The sequence below is a fragment of the Scyliorhinus canicula genome, unplaced genomic scaffold, assembly GCF_902713615.1.
Source record: "Scyliorhinus canicula unplaced genomic scaffold, sScyCan1.1, whole genome shotgun sequence".
Lineage (NCBI taxonomy): Eukaryota > Metazoa > Chordata > Chondrichthyes > Carcharhiniformes > Scyliorhinidae > Scyliorhinus > Scyliorhinus canicula.
In genome coordinates, this window is record NW_024055900.1 from 175,170 (window position 1) to 193,045 (window position 17,876).

The 17,876-nt window shown below is 42.9% G+C and overlaps 2 gene segments (V, D, J or C); both read right to left on the reverse strand.

The window, feature by feature from the left end:
* Positions 1-12,129: 12,129 nt before the first annotated feature.
* On the reverse strand, positions 12,130-12,717 carry LOC119961275. The segment is given in 2 exon segments: positions 12,130-12,509; positions 12,666-12,717. Coding segments are annotated over 2 exon segments (432 nt in total).
* Positions 12,718-13,428: 711 nt separating this feature from the next.
* LOC119961276 lies at positions 13,429-13,960 on the reverse strand. The segment is given in 2 exon segments: positions 13,429-13,829; positions 13,915-13,960. Coding segments are annotated over 2 exon segments (447 nt in total).
* Positions 13,961-17,876: the final 3,916 nt, after the last annotated feature.

Consider the following 17,876-nt stretch of genomic DNA (forward strand, 5'->3'; position numbering starts at 1 on the left):
GTCAAAACCATACCCTGATACATTCCTGACATTGCTACTGTATTTACTTTCATTACTTTATTTTGATTACGACTGGAATTTTATGAAAGTAAGATCCAAACCTGACATTTGAACTTAATCATCTGTCCAATCAATGCTGCTAACAGGTTTTAATTCACTGTCTTTCCACCAAGTGGGTCATGTGTTTTAATTGTGATACAATTTATTTTGCTCCAGATACCATGCTTCTCTAATTCAACTGTATGTGTACCCAGAATCTGAACAATCTTGTCTTTACATTTTACAGCTTCACGGATGATTTTCCCTGCAGTCTTAGTTGGTAGCTTCACCCAAACTTCGCCTCCTACTTGATAATTCCCAGATTCACTTGGGTCCCCTTGTCCCTGGGAGACAGAGGTTCCGAGATTACTATTAAGATCAAATACTATTCTTTCAATGTCTTTATCCCAGCCTTTATCATTCTGATTCTTTATGATCCAATCCTTTACTTTTCTTACAGACCTCTCAGCCATTCCATTACTCTCAGGTGCATACTTCACGGCCCAATTGATTGTTATTCCTCTGTCAGCACAAAAGTTAATAACAGTATTATTTCTAAAGTGCGGCGCAATGTCCATCCGGATCGATTCTGGTCTACCTCTGGAGGTCATCATTTCTGCCAATACCCTTTTGGTCGTGGCTCCATCTGCTTTGCTGGTTGCTCTAAGGTCAATTTCTCCTGTGCAGCTATCAGTTTTGACTAAAAAGTACAAATTACCTTTGCTGCTTCTGGGAAAAAGTGGTCCTGCATAATCTAATGACCATTCTTGCATTGGTTTCTCAGTTTTTATGCTCCCATATGTTTTATTCCCTCTCTATCCTCCACAGGCCATACATCTCTCACATTTTCTCCTTACTGCAGTTAAATGTTGCCTCCAATAGGCTATTTTAATTCCCAACTTTTTCAACTCCCTTGCGACTACAACATGACTCCCATGTCCTGTGGCTTCATGTATTTGCTTAATTACCATTTGAAGGTCGGCTGCTGTGTTCCCAAGAGTCCCCAAGATTATCGTCCTAAGTCTGGCTAATTCATCCACTTCCTGATTCCCCTTACACAGTTCCCCAGTTCCTTTTGTGTGTGCTTTTTGATGAATTGTCTGGATTTCCATATCGGCTAAAATTTTATCTATCTCTTCCCACTGTTCTTTCTGTTCCAGTAGTTTATTTCTACCGTTCGTCCAACCGTCTAGTTTCCAAAACTTCAAATCTTTCTCCAATCCTTGCTGCACGAAAAAGCTATCGGTTACAACGGTTACTTCCTGCAGCTTTCTCTGCTGACACTCCTTTAACCCTTGCAATACTCCCTCTACCTCAGCTATCTGAGCTGATCCAATGATTATTCCCTGTTCCTCCACTACTATTTTTCCTGATTTTTAAAAAATGATTGCCCATCTGGCTTGTTCTTCGTCCTTCTTGACTTTACTACAATCAGTATATAATACCCAAGCATTCACCAACTCCGTTTTACGAACTGGTTCATCAAGTTTCTGTCCCTTTTTAATGTTATGAATAAACATTAAGTCAGAGTTTAGAAGAATGGTTTCCCATCTTTCCCATCGAGCTGTATTCGCGCCTTGCTGGCAAATCTGTCCCTTGGTTAGCTCCTTTAATTCCAAAAACTCAGTTGTGACATAAATTTTCTTACCACCCGACAAGTTTTCTATCTCTGCTATTCTCTTTGTTATAGCTGCTAGACATTTCTCGATGTCTGAAAACTTTTGTTCAGCTCTCGATCAGTTTCCTGTCAGACGTTTGATAGGTGTCTGATTGCTATGATTAGCAAGCACCATGCCATATCCATTTTTATATATGTCTAATTTAATGCTTAAATCATCCTCTTCTCGTCTCCCAACTAATGGTCCCGATATCGCAACTGCTGTCTTTAACTGATCTAACCCTCCCTGGGCCTCGCTGGTCCAAATAAAATCCCCTTTCAATGTTTCATAAATGGGTTTAGCATAGAGACTAAAGTCCTTCACTACTGGCCTTAAATATCCCAATATTCCCATTATTTTTTGAACCCCTTTTTTCGAAACAGGCGTAGTAATTTCAGCTACCTTCTTCCTCATTTCAATACTGGCCTCTCTACCTTCCTTCGATACTGAATAACCCAAATAGTTGACTTCGCTTCTCCCAATTTGACATTTCTTGAGCCCTATTTTAAAGCCTGCTTCACTAAGTGTCTTAATTATCCTGGCCACTCTTTCCACATGTTTGTCCTGATCGTCATCTCCAATTAATATATCATCGATATATACTAAAGCCAAATCATCTTTAATCAGTTCCCTGATTATTGCCTGAAAGTGATTCGGAGAATTAACATATCCCTGTGGCAGTCTACAATATACATAATGCTTCGGTCCAAAGGTGAATGCTGTTTTCTCCCTGCTGTCTGGGTCTAATGGAACACTCCAGAATCCATTCGCCAAATCTATACTAGTTAAGTAAGTTTTTCCGCGACTTGCTCTCAGGTAGCTTTTGGATTTATTAAATATCTCTTGTCCTTCTTTGTGACTTTATTTAGAGCTTTGTAATTTGTTACCATCCTAAATGTACCATCTGTTTTTTTTACTACCTGAAGTGGACTATTTGTTGAGGCATATGTGACCCCTTGAATAATCCCCTGCTGCTCCAATTCCTTGATTATTATCTCCAGCTCGCTCTTAGCTCCTCGGGTCAATGGATACTGTTTTTGAGGTCTGTGTTGTCCACCGTGAATTGTGTGTTGGAACCGCTTGCTAATTAAACCTGTGTCATTCTTGCCTATCGCTAGGTTTGCTCCCATGAATACTTCTTCCATCTTCTTCCAAGCTTCGTCATTTGAAATACTTTTCTCTTTCTGTTTCCTTATTTCCTCTATGTTATCAATTGGTTTTAATATCCTTATTTTTCCAGTATCTATTTTTATTAAATCTTTTCCTGCCATCAGATTCTCATTTCCTGATATTGCAAGTAATTCTCCCAATCTAATTTCTGGTCTAATATCCTTATTCCCTAATGCTCCTTCTACTATGTATTGTTTTCCTGTAAGATTTCCAGCTTCTTCCCTTATCATTGATATCTCAGCCCCTGTGTCCACTATAAATCTTTTCCCCCTGTATCCTACTACTAATTCTCCTTTTTCTGTTTCTGTTGTTTGATTTTGGATAGCCTGTTTAAGGAGAGAAGCCGAATCCGTTCAATTTATACAGGGGCCTCCTCTGCCTCTTCCTCGGAATCCCCCTCGCGAGGGTCCCGAGTGCCACTCTGGTGGTTGATATCTACCTTGCTCAATCCTCCCCTGACCTGTTGCTCTTCTTCTTCTATCCTCAATGAATCTGTCTCTTTCCTCCCGACTGAGGGCTAGGAATTGTTCCCTTGGTAAGTAATTTAGATTTTGTGGTGGAGGTGGCCCTTGTGACCGCAGATTATACCCGTGTTGTGGCATTGCTGGTTGGGCTAGATTTTGTTCCGATTTGTCGGGTATCTGTCGATTTGGTGGTCTAATCTGAGCCTTTTGTGTTGAAACATTATTTTGGGCAGCTGCTGCTCTTTTTTGTTCCCCTTTTGTGTGTTTATCCTTAAATGCTTTGCCTGCCAAATCAAATTTCACCAGTTCTCTTCCTATTTCTCTTCTGGAGGTGTTGTTCAAAATTTTCCACCGGTTCTATATATTTATCAAACATTGCAATTGGTACTTGGCTATCCCGTGGAGCATAACTTGCCCTATCCATAGGAGTAGGAGCAGTTATTCGGGGTCTTGGAATATTCTGTATCCTTTCTTGTGGTCTTAATGCTGATATTATCTGGCCTTGTGTTTCTGTGCTGTTCCTTACTCTATTCATGGCTCTTCCGAAACTGTCATACCTTTGCTCATTTGCCAAATTTTAGCGTTGGGGGTAACGTTTGGTAATCCCAGTAATTTTGTAGAATCAATTTGTTGACATCCTCCTAATATTTCTCCTATTTTAAGTCCCCTAGATATAACCTCTCTTTCCCATCCTTCCCGATCTCTATGGTGTACCATTTTTGCTTCTGGATTATACATATAATACGGTAAATCCTTATTTATTGGTCGATAAGTGGAAGGTTGTTGTTGTTTCCAGTAATCACTATAATCCCCTATTTCTACTGGTTTAGAATTTTTTCTATTCCCTATTCTTCTCCTTGGTTTTAATATTTCCTCATTCTCTGATGAGGATGATAATTCTTCCTGTCCCAGCGCAGGAGGCGCAATAATCCCAACTAGGCTTTGTTCCTCTTCACTTTCTTGTGTTTCAAAAAAATAATCGATAAAAGCTCCATTTTTATGTGTGGCAGATTGCCTAGGCCAATTTTCTTCCTGAAACGGACTTGGATCTGGGTATTGAAAATTGTATTCCTTTGGGAAATTTCCAAAGGGGTCCGAATTCTCTTGGCTATCTGAAGCGCTGGGACATGTTTTTTCTATCTCTAACAGGGGTGCTGGCATTTGGTTGAATTGAAATTCAGATTGCTGTCTTGTTCCTGCTGTGTCTAAAAGGAATTGTGGCCATTGCTCTCGCCAAATCCTAATTATCTGACCTGCCCTAGCTGGAGGGGTTAATGCACATGTCTTTATTATTGCTCTCAGAGATTCCCTTGAGTTATTTTTGTATATTCCGTCTCCTAATAATGTCATATCAATATCTCTCCCTACACTATGTCTCAGGATCCCTTCTATGTTCGCTTGATTTACTTCTGTCTCCTCCATGACACCATACTGCTGTCCGGAATTGTTTAGTGATACCACATGTATAATCATTGTCCCATGGCTCAGAGTTGTGGCTCTAACTATCCTTTCTTTAAATTCTCCTCTTAGAACTACCTCCTCATCCATTTTTAGCTGTAACTCCGGATTGTATCTATGAGCCAATACCCCGGAAATTCCTGCCCCTAATTTCCCTTTTCTAGTGGAAGGATTAACTTGTACGTCCTTTTGGGCATTTGTAAAATCTCCTTCCACTAAGTGGATCTGCTTTCCTCCTATGTATAATTTTTTTATAAGTCTCGTCTGTTACCATTCATCTGCACTTTTACTTGGCACATTTATTTGAAACCCTACTGTTTTTACTCTGCTATCTGATTCTAGGACTGATTCCTCGTCATTTTCCATTTCTAATGCTTCATTTTTCTGCAGTTGTTTTATATATTTGTTTGCCACTTCAGACTTACTTTTGTGTTCACAAGGAATCTGTATTATTTCTTTCATGTTTTCTTCGTCAATGATTTTACCCAGTTTGGAGCACACTTTGCCCACTTGAGCAGCTGCATGCTTCTGTCTGTGTCCGAACAAGATTAGTGATTCAGCTTGCTTTTCAAATGCAAATTCACAAAGTGCTTGAAGAATCCCTACTGGATCTGTATATTGCAGGGCTTTAGGCACTCTAACAAAGAAGGAGATATCTCCGTCTGGATACATCTCTCTATTCCAGGATCTTTTTAGCTCTTTTAATTTCTTCCATTCTTGTTTCATTGCTACATCTCTCTTGACTGTATTCCAGGGCAAGAGAATTACCCTAATTGCCATTTTTCGGATTTTTAACTTCTGTTCCTGGTTGTCCCTTTCAGGTGCACTCTGAATTTAAGGATAAGTACCCTTTCTGGGCCCTATCCAAGTCTGAATAAGGCACTATCTTCCTGTTTTAGTTAAGGGTCGATTGGTTATTGGTTTCTGAAGATTCTAAGCGTCCCTATTTTCCAGAAAATATCCGCACAATCTGCCTTACTCTGAGGATGATTTATTATTTGGCCTCTTTTACCAGTAATGGATGCAAGATTTTAGTGCTATCACCAAAATGTCTTGCAGACTTTTTCTCAGGGTCAGTACCTTCTAGTCTACTGATTTTTCACACCCAAACTGAGCTTCAGTCCCCTCGATCCAGAGAATACCCTTACAAAAGCCAATCACACATGACTTTCCAAACTAAACTCGGCAGGTAAAGTTTGACTCACACAGACTAGAAACTTCTAATATTCTAGCCTTTGTGCCGGTTAGAAACTTCTAATATTCCAACCGTTTCTTGGGAACTAGAAACTTCTAATATTCTAGCCCCTACTCTGCTTAACTAGAAACTTCTAATATGCTAGCCTCGCTTTATCTAGAAACTTCTAATATTCTAGGCCTCCACGCTGGGCGCCATGAATTTAAAACTCACCATTATTCTTAGAATTCCCCCTATACCAAATAAAGGTCGATATTCTAAACGGTGAACAGGAATTCTCACTCCCTGACTCCGATGCAGGCTTCGGTGGGTGCTATTTAGGTCAAACTATATTTTCAAGTAATCCCCCAGTATACCTTCACCGAAGAATTTTACCTACTTACCCCTTAGTAGCATCGATGTCCTGGGTCCTGCGTTGTTAAGGAAGTAAAGTAGGCTAATAACCACTTTTTCAGGTTAAATTATTTTATTATTATATTTTTTCTTTTAAAAGCTGCAAACACTTTTTTTTACAGAAAGGAAAAAAGATCTTGCTTTGGGATCCTTCCTGTTGGTTGAAGGGACCTTCAGGCCCACCTTGACAATCGATCTTATTAAAATCTTGTCTTCTTGAGTTGTATTCGCTGGTGAACTCGGTTGCTGTGTCCTATCCTTCCCATGCACCGAGCTGTGAGAGTTGGCTCTGGTGGCTGTCCCCTTTCTTCAGATTTATATTCTCTTTCGAAGAGTCACCAAGTTTTAACGACTTTATTGTAAATGAGCATGTTTCATTTTGATTGTCAAAAAGTATCCTTGATGCAAACATCCAAATACAACCAACTATTCACTTTACGCACAACGTCACCTTTCAGATCTGATTTAAAAAACGCCCCGGTTTCAATAGTTGTTACCTCCACTTCCTGCTTTTGAATCGCTTAATTTTCCAATTGTCCCCAGCTCATAACTTTGCCTTTGATTTTGACTTAAAATTGTGTCTCCCGTAGACAGGTCGTCTCCAATTTTCTTTTAATTGACTTGATGTCCATAGAATTTTACACTTTAGAATTTACACCAAATTCGACTGAGCATCTTCCATCCTTTCCAGCTGTTTACTAAGAGTTTATTTCAATTAAGGTGTGAGACTTTGCTTTTAGCTGTATGCTAAAATTTAACTGAAAGACCTGCCTGTTTTAAACATTCGTCAATTGAAACTCTCATCCATGCCTTTCCAGATACTTCCTGAGATAGTTACATTCCATGAAGGTGTGAGGCATTGTTTTAGCTTACCACATGAAACCTGTGTGTTTGATAATCTGCATTTTACAATCCTGCTCTTTGCAGCTGCTATTAACCCTTTGTGGGATCTTTCCCTGTACCCTCTCAGACCAGATATTGCCAGACTTCCATGTTGGAAATGACACATTTTTTCTGTATTTTCAAGAACAAGGGTGTTCCTGGAGCGAGGGAGGGATAGAGGCGGGCTGGCGCTTCCCAACCTTCTGGGGTACTATTGGGCAGCCAATGTGTCAATGGTGCGTAACTGGGTGATGGAGGGGGGAGGAGCGGCGTGGAAAAGAATGGAGAATGCGTCATGTAGAGATACGAGCCTGGGTGCCATGGTAACGGCGCCGTTGTCGCTCTCCCCTAAGAGGTTTACCACGAGCCTGGTGGTGGCGGCGACCCTAAAAATCTGGGAACAGTGGAGGCGGCACGGGGGGAAACAGGGGGCTCGATGGAGGCTCCACTGGGTGGCAACCATCGGTTCATCCCGGGGAACAAGGATGGGGGATTTAGGGGGTGGCAAAGGCGGGCATCAGCAAATTGAGGGACATGTTTATTGGCGGGAGGTTTGCGGGCCTGGGGGAACTGGAAGATAAATTTGGCCTTTCCCAAGGGAACATGTTCAGATACTTGCAGGTAAAGGCGTTTGCTAGGCGACAGGTAGAGGGATTCCCTTTGCTGCCCTCGCAGGGGACGATGGACAGAGTGCTTTCGTGGGTGTGGGTCGGAGAGGGGAAGGTGTCTGACATCTATACGGTAATGCAGGAGGTGGAGGAGTCGTCAGTGGAGGAGCTGAAGGCTAAATGGGAGGAGGAACTCGGGGAGCAGATAGAGGACGGGACTTGGCCGGATGCCTTGGAGGGAGTCAACTCTTCCTCCTCATGTGCGAGGCTTAGCCTCATCCAATTTAAGGTGCTGCACCAGGCCCACATGTCCGGGACTAGGATGAGTAGGTTCTTTGGGGGTGAGGATAGGTGCACCAGGTGTTCGGGGAGTCCAGCGAACCACGCCCATATGTTCTGGGCATGCCCAGCACTGGAGCAATTCTGGAAAGGGGTAGCGAGGACGGTGTCGAGGGTGGTTGGATCCAGGGTCAAACCAGGGTGGGGACTCGCGATTTTTGGAGTTGCGGTAGAGCCGGGAGTGCAGGAGGCGAAAGAGGCCGGTGTCCTGGCCTTTGCATCCCTAGTAGCCCGTTGAAGGATTCTGCTACAGTGGAAGGATGCAAGGCCCCCATGTGTGGAGACCTAGATCAGTGACATGGCGGGATTTATAAAACTGGAAAGGGTCAAATTTGCCCTGAGAGGATCAATACAAGGGTTCTATAAACGATGGCTGCCTTTTCTGGACTTCCTGGCTCAAAGATAGGTATCTTGGTCAATAGCAGCAGCAACCCGGGGGGGGGGGGGGGTGTTCCTTATTGTAATGTCTATTCTGTAACTTTATATTGTGTTCATTTGCGTTGTTGTTAAAATGCTGTGTTGTTCATGGAGGTGGGGCCAATGTTTATGATTGTTAATATTATTGTTATTTTTGGTATTTTACTAAGGTGCGTTATTGTTGTATAAATTGAAAATTTTTCAATAAAAATTATTTTAAAAAAAGAAACATGTCTGGCTGAATCTCTCTGAGTGGATGGGAATGGGATGAGGCAGAGATTGAGAAGCAGAGAGGGAATCCGGGCTCTGTTCAACTCATTGTTCCACCCACACACTGCTGGGGGGACAGACCCCTTGTGACCTCAGCAGTCAATGACGAACTGAGACTGTTCTTCGCTTATCAATCAGTTCAGCGAGATTCTTAATTGTAGTGGTAACGATTTTAAGACGTTTAATGAAACGGATCAGATGTAATTGTTTCAATCAGCAGAACATTCGATAATCCATGTACGCCAGGTTATGAGAGAGAAAAGCAGGGAAATATCACATTCACTTATTACACTGCCATGTGTTCAAATCTGGACATAATATTCAATAGCAACGTTCAAAATGAAATTATATGTATCTTGAACAAAAAAAATCAGGTATATATGCAAAATGCGTGAATGAAAAATGGTTTGGTTAATTATTCCAATTGTCTCAGTCGGTGCTCCAAGATTCAATGATTCTCGCTGCTTTATGTCCTTCCTGCTCTAGTTCTTCTCAGTCTCTTGAACATTGAGCAGGTGCAGGATGGTCACAGTCTTCTGCATATTCTCTATTTCCGCTCCGATTACAGCTGAGAGTCACCGAGTGTGCGGTATCCCGTCCACAGCTTCCGGTTGCTGCTGTCGCTCTGACCCAATTGTGTTAATGGAGAAATTGTTGGCTCTGCCATTGGTCGATCAGCAGCGCAGTGTGACGGGGATCCGTATTTCTGTCTCTGACAGAGGATTCCTCTCACTGCAGAGTTCCAGACTCAGGAAGGATGATGGGAAACCGACTCGCTCAGATGCTCACCATTATCTCACTTCTCAGTAAGTATTTCCTTCCCAGTAAAATTCCATTCTCCTCCTGGCTGCTGTAACCCTGACGTTATTGTTGGTAAACATAATAGTGGTGGTGAAAATTAAGTTGATCTACTTGGGGCTCATATTGATTGTTGTTCTTAATATATTATTATGTCAGATTGGAGCCACCAGGACACAGTGGAGCAGCTGGATGCTGAAATAAAGATCGAAGAGGAAAGTAATGTCACACTAACCTGCAACTTGAAGACAAGCGCTTCGAACCCGTACGTGTACTGGTACAGTCAGAGTCCCGGGAAGGCTCCACAATACATTCTTCATGTTCTGGGAAAGAACATTTACAGACACCCTGACATCACCGATCGCGATTCAGCTACCTTAAATCAAACTGCCAAGATTAGCAAGCTAATGATGGGCAACACACTGATGTCTGACAGTGCACTGTATCTTTGTGCCTTGCAGCCCACACTGCTACAGATATAGCGGGTCCCGTACAAAAGCCTAACAGTCAGGGTTCCAGTTAATGCTCAGCAAAGAAACAATAATCCGGCCTCCACGGTGACAGTCACAGTAGGAGACCATTAGAAAATTGCAAACAATCGCGCCCTACTGCACAATATTCTAGATGTGATCCCATCCATACCCTGTATAACTGAAGCATAACCTCCATGTTTTTGTGATGAATTCACCTCACAATAAACAACAATATTCTCATTATTTGCTACACCTGTACACTGGAGTTTGTGATTCAAGCACTAGGAAACCCAGACAGAAAGAGGTGTCACTCTAACCTGCACCAATATCGACAATGCTTTATACTTATTCTGGTACCGTCAGTACCCAGACAAACAGTCCGCGTTTGCAGTCCGGAAGGACACGGACGGCCGTTCTGAATTGAAGGCGCATTTCTCTCAGGACCGGTTTTCAGATACAGTTCAGCAGTCAAACAAGTTGTACCGATTGACCATCTCGGAGATGCGGCTGTCTGACACCGCGGTCTATTATTGCGCACAGACTCTCACAGTGATGGGAACGAGGGAAAGCCTCGTCCAAAAGCTGCCGGAGGTTTGTGGATCACAGCTGCAGTCTGGTGCGAGCTGGTTTTCACAGCGGCTCAGACACTGAAACGTGAATGGTTTCCTGTGAGCACAGACCCCCGAGCACAATCCACATATACACCATCTAAAATGATTCACATCGAAGACAGATTCAGTCCCATTATCGCATTTACTGGGAGCAGAATTAGTTGATGCTGATGTGAGGAGATTTGTGAACTCGTCGCAACCATTGAGAAAACAAACTGTGAAGGTGGTCGAGAACTATTTATATCACTGACCGCGGTTCAGGAAATCTCTGAAGGACCAGTAATTTTGGGTTTGAAATATGAGTCTGTAGTGCAAACCAATGCCCACCGGGTGAGGAAAATCTTAATAATCATAATAACCCGATTTCTCAATGTTAATGTCACTGACATATATTAAAACTGAGAATGCTTAATATGGCTGAAAAAATACATTTTGAAATGAAAAATGAAATGAAAATCGCTTATTGTCACGAGTAGGCTTCAATGAAGTTACTGTGAAAAGCCCCTAGTCGCCACATTCCGGCGCCTGTCCGGGGAGGCTGGTTCGGGAATCGAACCGTGCTGTTGGCCTGCTTTAAAAGCCAGCGATTTAGCTGAGTGAGCTAAATCATCCCCTTTTCGATTGTTTCCCCTGACATTGCTGTTCTTACCATTGTCCTGACGAGTACAGGACGATAAACGTCGATATTTATTTTCAGCAATGCTCAGGTCTGTGCTCACAAACAATCAATCCTTAATTTAGAAAATGTACAGGAGTTATTTTCCGGACATGATTAGAAGTTGATGAATAATGCTAAATAAGTAAATTATCCTTAAGGTCAGATTTCGCGCGTTCTAGACACCTCGACTAATGGTAACTTCAAAAGTCAAATGGAAAAGAACATCAGAAAGCGCCAGGAGCGCGGTAGCGAATCTGAACACACCGGACAAGACTTTATGCACAAAGTTTTTGTACTTTTGTCCTGAGCTCCCCTCAGTGTTATATGCCTGCTACTGCATTTACGCCGTTTGTGTCACTGCTTTAAAGACTGGAATACAATATCAAATATTTTCATAGCATTTTTGTCGCAATATATTTAATTTGGAAACTGGAACAAATGCTCTAAAAACATATCATAACGTTATGCTCAGAATGTATTCGATGTAAAATGGAGCAGAGGAAACCTCCTCAGCGCTGCCCGGACAGGCGCCAGAGTGTGACGACTAGGGGATTTTCACAGTAACTTCATTGCAGTGTTAATGAAAGCCTACTTGTGACAATAAAGATTATTATTATCTATTGCTTGTCAATCATTTGGATTTATTTCAAATCAGAAAAATCTGCTGATTGGTTCGCAAAGTCCAGCTTTTCGCCCTTAGCCATCTGTTCTCTTTGTCACACTGCGGCAGTGTTTTTGTACGAGGCTCTCTCGAGTTGTTGTCACTGTGTCTCTCAGTCCGCAGAAATACACCGCGCTATCAGACAGCCGCAGCTCCCGGGTGGTGAAATTCCCCTCACTTTTCGAAGTGTTTATTGATGAAGAAAATCGAGACTCCACACCCACTGCTCTGGGAACGTTTCCGTAGTTATAGATGTAGATCAATAATGTGGGGGCTTTGTTCCTGTCCTGCCGGTACAGCTGTAAATAATATGAAGCAGCTGTGATCAAATACCTGTAATTAATGGTCACCGAGTCTCCTTCAAATTGTGTCACTGCAAGCGGCTCCTGAGAGACAGAATCTTCACTTCTGACCGCTGAAAACATTTAGAAATAGAAGACTTTATTTTTTAATTGTCACGATTGTTTCAAGTTAAGGCAATAGATTGCAAACGGAGGAGAGATGCATTTAAATGATGATTTATATGTCGATATCACGAGCAAAGTGAAAATGGTGCAACTTCGGAACTTACCAGTTAAGAGAACTGCGGCTGCGAGAAATGTGTAAAAGATAACAGCCAACATGTTCACAGAGCTGGTGGTGGATTTAAACAGAGTGAGTTGAAGCTGAATTGTTTCAGATAAGACTTGACAAGATGTTGAGTCATATCCCACCTCACGACTGATTGGTTCGTTCCTGACAGAGTCTAAAGACGGCACCCAATCAGCCCTGAGCTCCTGTGCCCTAAATTTCATCCAATCAACTCAAAGTTTCTTTGTTCTCAACTCCATGACGTCAGAACAAGGGTCCTGGAACCACATGAAACTGTTCTCAGAACAATGAACTGAACTGAATAGCTTCAGAGAATAAGAAACAGGAGCTGCAGGGGACCATTTGCTCCTTCACTTGGGCCTGGTCTGTCATTCAATAAGATCATGGCTGTTCTACCTCACATCTACCCTCCTGCACTATCCACAACTGTCTATTTGCCTTAATATCCGCAGATCTTTGGAACCATCCTTGAAGAAACTCAGCGACTGAACAACTACGTTCTCTGTGCTACAGACTAATAATAAAACGAGCATTAAAACAAATGTTGGTTCTTTATCGGGGTTAACATTCGAGATGGTGCACGGATTGTAACAGTTCATGTTGTTCTGATAACAGAATCAGAGCCTCCCATTTACAGAGCCGCTCGGAGTCCAGTAAATCGGAATGACAAACATTCAGCACCACAGAAAAAGATCATTCGGGCAAGCTGTCATTTATAATATTGTTTTATTAATATTAGCAGTTCACAATTCTACTGACAGATCTGATTCCGTGAAGAGGAGGTGAGAGTGCATTGCAGGTTTTTGTACGGGTTGACTGTGCCTCTGTAACAGTGTGGGGCTCAGAGCACAGAGATACACGGCAGAGTCAGAGACACGGACCCCGGTGATATTTAAAGGAACTGTTTTCCTATCCTGGTCCAAATCAGCAGAAAACCGGTCAGAGAACTCTGGTGACTTATCACCCTGTCCCTTGCTGAACATTTTCAGTAAATATCTCGGAGCTTTCCCCGGGTAGTGGATATACCAGAAGAGAGTTGGAGAGGAGAATTGTGCTTTGTAACTGCAGTTCAACATTGCTGTCTGTTCTTCCTGAACCATTAATTCAGGCGGCTCCTGGGAAACTGAATCTTGGCCACTCGTTCCTGTAACAACATACAGAATGTGTCAGAAATCTGGGAGTAAATATAACCCATGAAACACAGACTGAGGATTTGAGTTCCGACTCACCGGGCAGCAAGACCATTATTATCAGTAAAGCACACAGCGAGCACATGGTTCCTGGTTGTAAAATGAACAGCAACACTGTTTCAAATATGTTGGTGCTTCTAGTCTCATATCACAGAGTAAACTCAGATCAGAGGCAGATTTCACTTACTGGGAATTTGAGGGGCGTTCCTCCGTGCTACGATTGGCTTGTCTCGCAGCTTTTATGTCAGCTGTGGACCAGCCTGTTAGTTGAGGACTAAACACAACTAATTCTGTCCAATCAGATTCCACCCCTGGTTGTGTTTTTCAGTTTGTTCCCTTTTCTCTGTCTCATATTATCCGTCATTTTGTCTTTTTCTGGGTGTAACTCGCTTTTCTTCAAAATTAATATTGATCTATTTGTTTCGGTAGATCTTTATCTCTAATCAAGCTGGAAGGTGAAAGAAATCATTTTAGATCAGCCTAATGCACAATAATGAACGATTAATGCAATCCAGTGCATGAGCATTATTAATAGTTACTGTTTTGAGGAGACCAGGGATAAATAGTGAACCAACTCCACACCGAGATGCGGTTCCACTCGGGTTACCTTTGTAAAGTACTGATTTCCATCATTATTTTTACGACAGGATCTTTACAATATGATAACTCTGACTGTGCCATTAGCTCACATTTCGAAGATGCCAACTGACAAATAGGCACCAGACCCAGAGCCTTTGCAAGTACAGCTTTGTGACGTTGTGCGCCAATTCACGTACCCTGAACATCTTTGGTTTGTGGGAATGAGACCCACGCAAACATGGAGAGAATGTGCAAACTCCACACAGCCAGTAACCCGGGGCCGGATTGAACCCAGGTCTTCAATGCCATGCGACAGCAGTGCTAACCACTGCGCTACCCAGTGTTTATACCGAGTTGATACTATTTGCTATTATCTGCGAGTTTATGTGGAATCTCCCATCTAGACACTACATAGATATTACCGATCGTTAATTATATTTTGGCCCATGACTCCTAATAGTTAGTCCGGATTGATGAGCATTACTCAATGTGCCACAGCGCCGCCAGTATTGCCAGAAACATTTCCAACTTAATCTCTCTCAGTGAATTGGACTGGACTCAGTCAAAGATTGGGAAGGAGAAAGCGAACCAGGGCTCTATTCAGCTCAGTGCAGTGCGCGAGTTGTGGAGGGGAGTCTATTGTGATCTCATTCGCCTCCCATCCCACCGGAGTTTGTGAGTTTGTGAAGCCCGTGCATGAATTTGGCGCCCTCTGCTGCTGGATTCTGCTAACTCTGCGTCAGAATTCTGCTACTGAGTGGATTCAGAGTTTACTGCAATACACACCAGGGCGGGAAACCGAGCCAGAAATCTACATTTCAGCTGTTTAGACACTGTTGTTGTTACTGTGGGTGTTTTAAATCAGACAATGATGCTTAATTTGTGCAAATGACCGTTGGAGTTCTCTGTTTAGCCCTGGGAGGACGAAGTCAAAAGATTGCCAAGAATTTGGAGGACAGGCGGAGGTTATAAATCAGAATGATAACAGGGCTGAACAGACTAGTTTTGTTCATTTTGATCATAACGAAGCTACAAAAGCGAGTAAACGGATGCTCTCAGAATTTTGTTTTTATCAGAGACTCGATTATACAGAATTGTTTAATTAGCTGAAAGCACAACGTCCTAAAAAGAAGACAGGAAGGGGTGAATGACAGTTCATGTTTGTGGGCGATAATGAAGCATGACAGATAATTTTCAATGTATCAGTACAAAGTGAGCTGAGGGTTCACGCAGCCGCACCGAGGCACAGGCAAGACTTAAACCCGCGACTTTTGGTTTACAAAACCAACGTTTTCCTTCTTGGCCACCGCACCATGCACTATCAAACAGCATTTATTGTACTGTGATTTGATACCATTTGGCGTCTGGCGCCGAAATTGACGAGGGAAGAAGAATCAATAGAACATGTCAACAGGTAGGAACTTGAGAACGGAAAACATCACGGGGTTGAAATGCAGGGTAAAAAGGGCAGTAGAAAAAGCTCTTTCAAATAGGCATATGTAGTGTCAGTTGAATCTGGCCCCTTACGGCCCCTCCGACACAATATTGTTCTCAGTGAGTTGACCCGTGAGCAGATGCAGGATGGTCAAAGGCGGTTGGATACTCAATTGTCGCTATTTCCGCTCCATCACTTGTTACTGCAGCTGATCATCGCCGCACACATTTTGAACTTTGAGTCTGCGGTGTCCCTGGTCACAGTTTCCGTTTGCTGGTCGCACTCCAACATCATTGTGATACTCGCGACTCTTGTGTCTGGTTGGATCAGCAGTGCAGTGGGACCTGAATCTCAGCTCTGACAGATAATTGCCTGCCCTGAAGAGCGATTGGATCTGGAACTATCGCGGAGAACAGCTTCGCCGCTCTCCTCGTTATGATCTCGCTACTCAGTGTTTTCTTCACGGCAAAACCCCCATTCTCCACTCACTGTGGAACCAGGTATTATTGTTCATTAAATTGTAATGATGATGCTGCAGGTGAACGTGATGTTGGTCGACATGAGGCTGATTGTGAATTTTGCAAGTATTTTAATTTTCTGTTGGTTTCTATCAGACTGGAGCCACCAAGACCCAGTGGAGCAGTTGGATACTGAAATATGAGTTGAAGAGGATATTAATGCCACACATCAAGTTTTGGTCTCCTTACTTGAGAAAGGACATACTGGCACTGGAGGGTGTGCAGAGGAGATTCACTAGGTTAATCCCAGAGCTGAAGGGGTTGGATTATGAGGAGAGGTTGAGTAGACTGGGACTGTACTCGTTGGAATTTAGAAGGATGAGGGGGGATCTTATAGAAACATTTAAAATTATGAAGGGAATAGATAGGATAGATGCGGGCAGGTTGTTTCCACTGGCGGGTGAAAGCAGAACTAGGGCCATAGCCTCAAAATAAGGGGAAGTAGATTTAGGACTGAGTTTAGGAGGAACTTCTTCACCCAAAGGGTTGTGAATCTATGGAATACCTTGTCCAGTGAAGCAGTTGAGGCTCCTTCTTTAAAAGTTTTTAAGGTAAAGATAGATAGTTTTTTGAAGAATAAAGGGATTAAGGGTTATGGTGTTCGGGCCAGAAACTGGAACTGAGTCCAGAAAACATCATCCATGATCTCATTGAATGGCGGAGCAGGCTCGAGGGGCCAGATGGCCTACTCCTGCTCCTAGTTCTTATGTTCTTATGTAATCGATCCTGACGATCCTGATACAATGTCAACATCCGGGCAGCCTGCACGGTTCATGTTCCATCTGATTGTAGAGAATCTGTGTAGCAGCAAAGGTAGAAGTGATCTCTGACACACTGCCTACCTTTGTTCTGCCATTAACACATTCTGACCGCTTGATGCGCCATCAGCACCTTTCATAGCCTTGATTAGCCTCATTTGCATTCCCTTTTTCATTCTGCCCGAGACATTTTCGTCATTTCCCACCTATTGCTAGCCCTCTATCGAGGCCCAATACAGCACTCCACGACCCCCACCCCCCACCCACTGAATTGAACATTAAGGCCCAAGCACTGAATTTTCGGCAGGCAATGAGAGGTGAAGAATTTTCATACATTGGCACAGCTCGGATATTAGCAGCTACTTCATCCACAACAGAATTTCAGCGATTTCCAAATGAACATATTTAATCACCATCTCAAACATGTCTAAATGTGTGACAAATGCAACTTACTGCTGATGCTTCAAACGGAAACAAAAACAGAAAATACTGGATAATCTCAGCAGGTCTGACAGCCTCTGGGGAGCGAAATGGCAGCTGTCGTTTCCAGTCAAGTGGACTCTTTGTCAAAGCTCGAGAATTGGAACTGGAGATTCAGACGATTGTGGGTGGGGGGTGGGGGTGGTGGAGTGCTGTATTGGGCCTCGATAGAGGGCTAGCAAAAGGTGGGAAATGACGAAAATGTCTCGGGAAAGAAGAAAAAGGGAATGT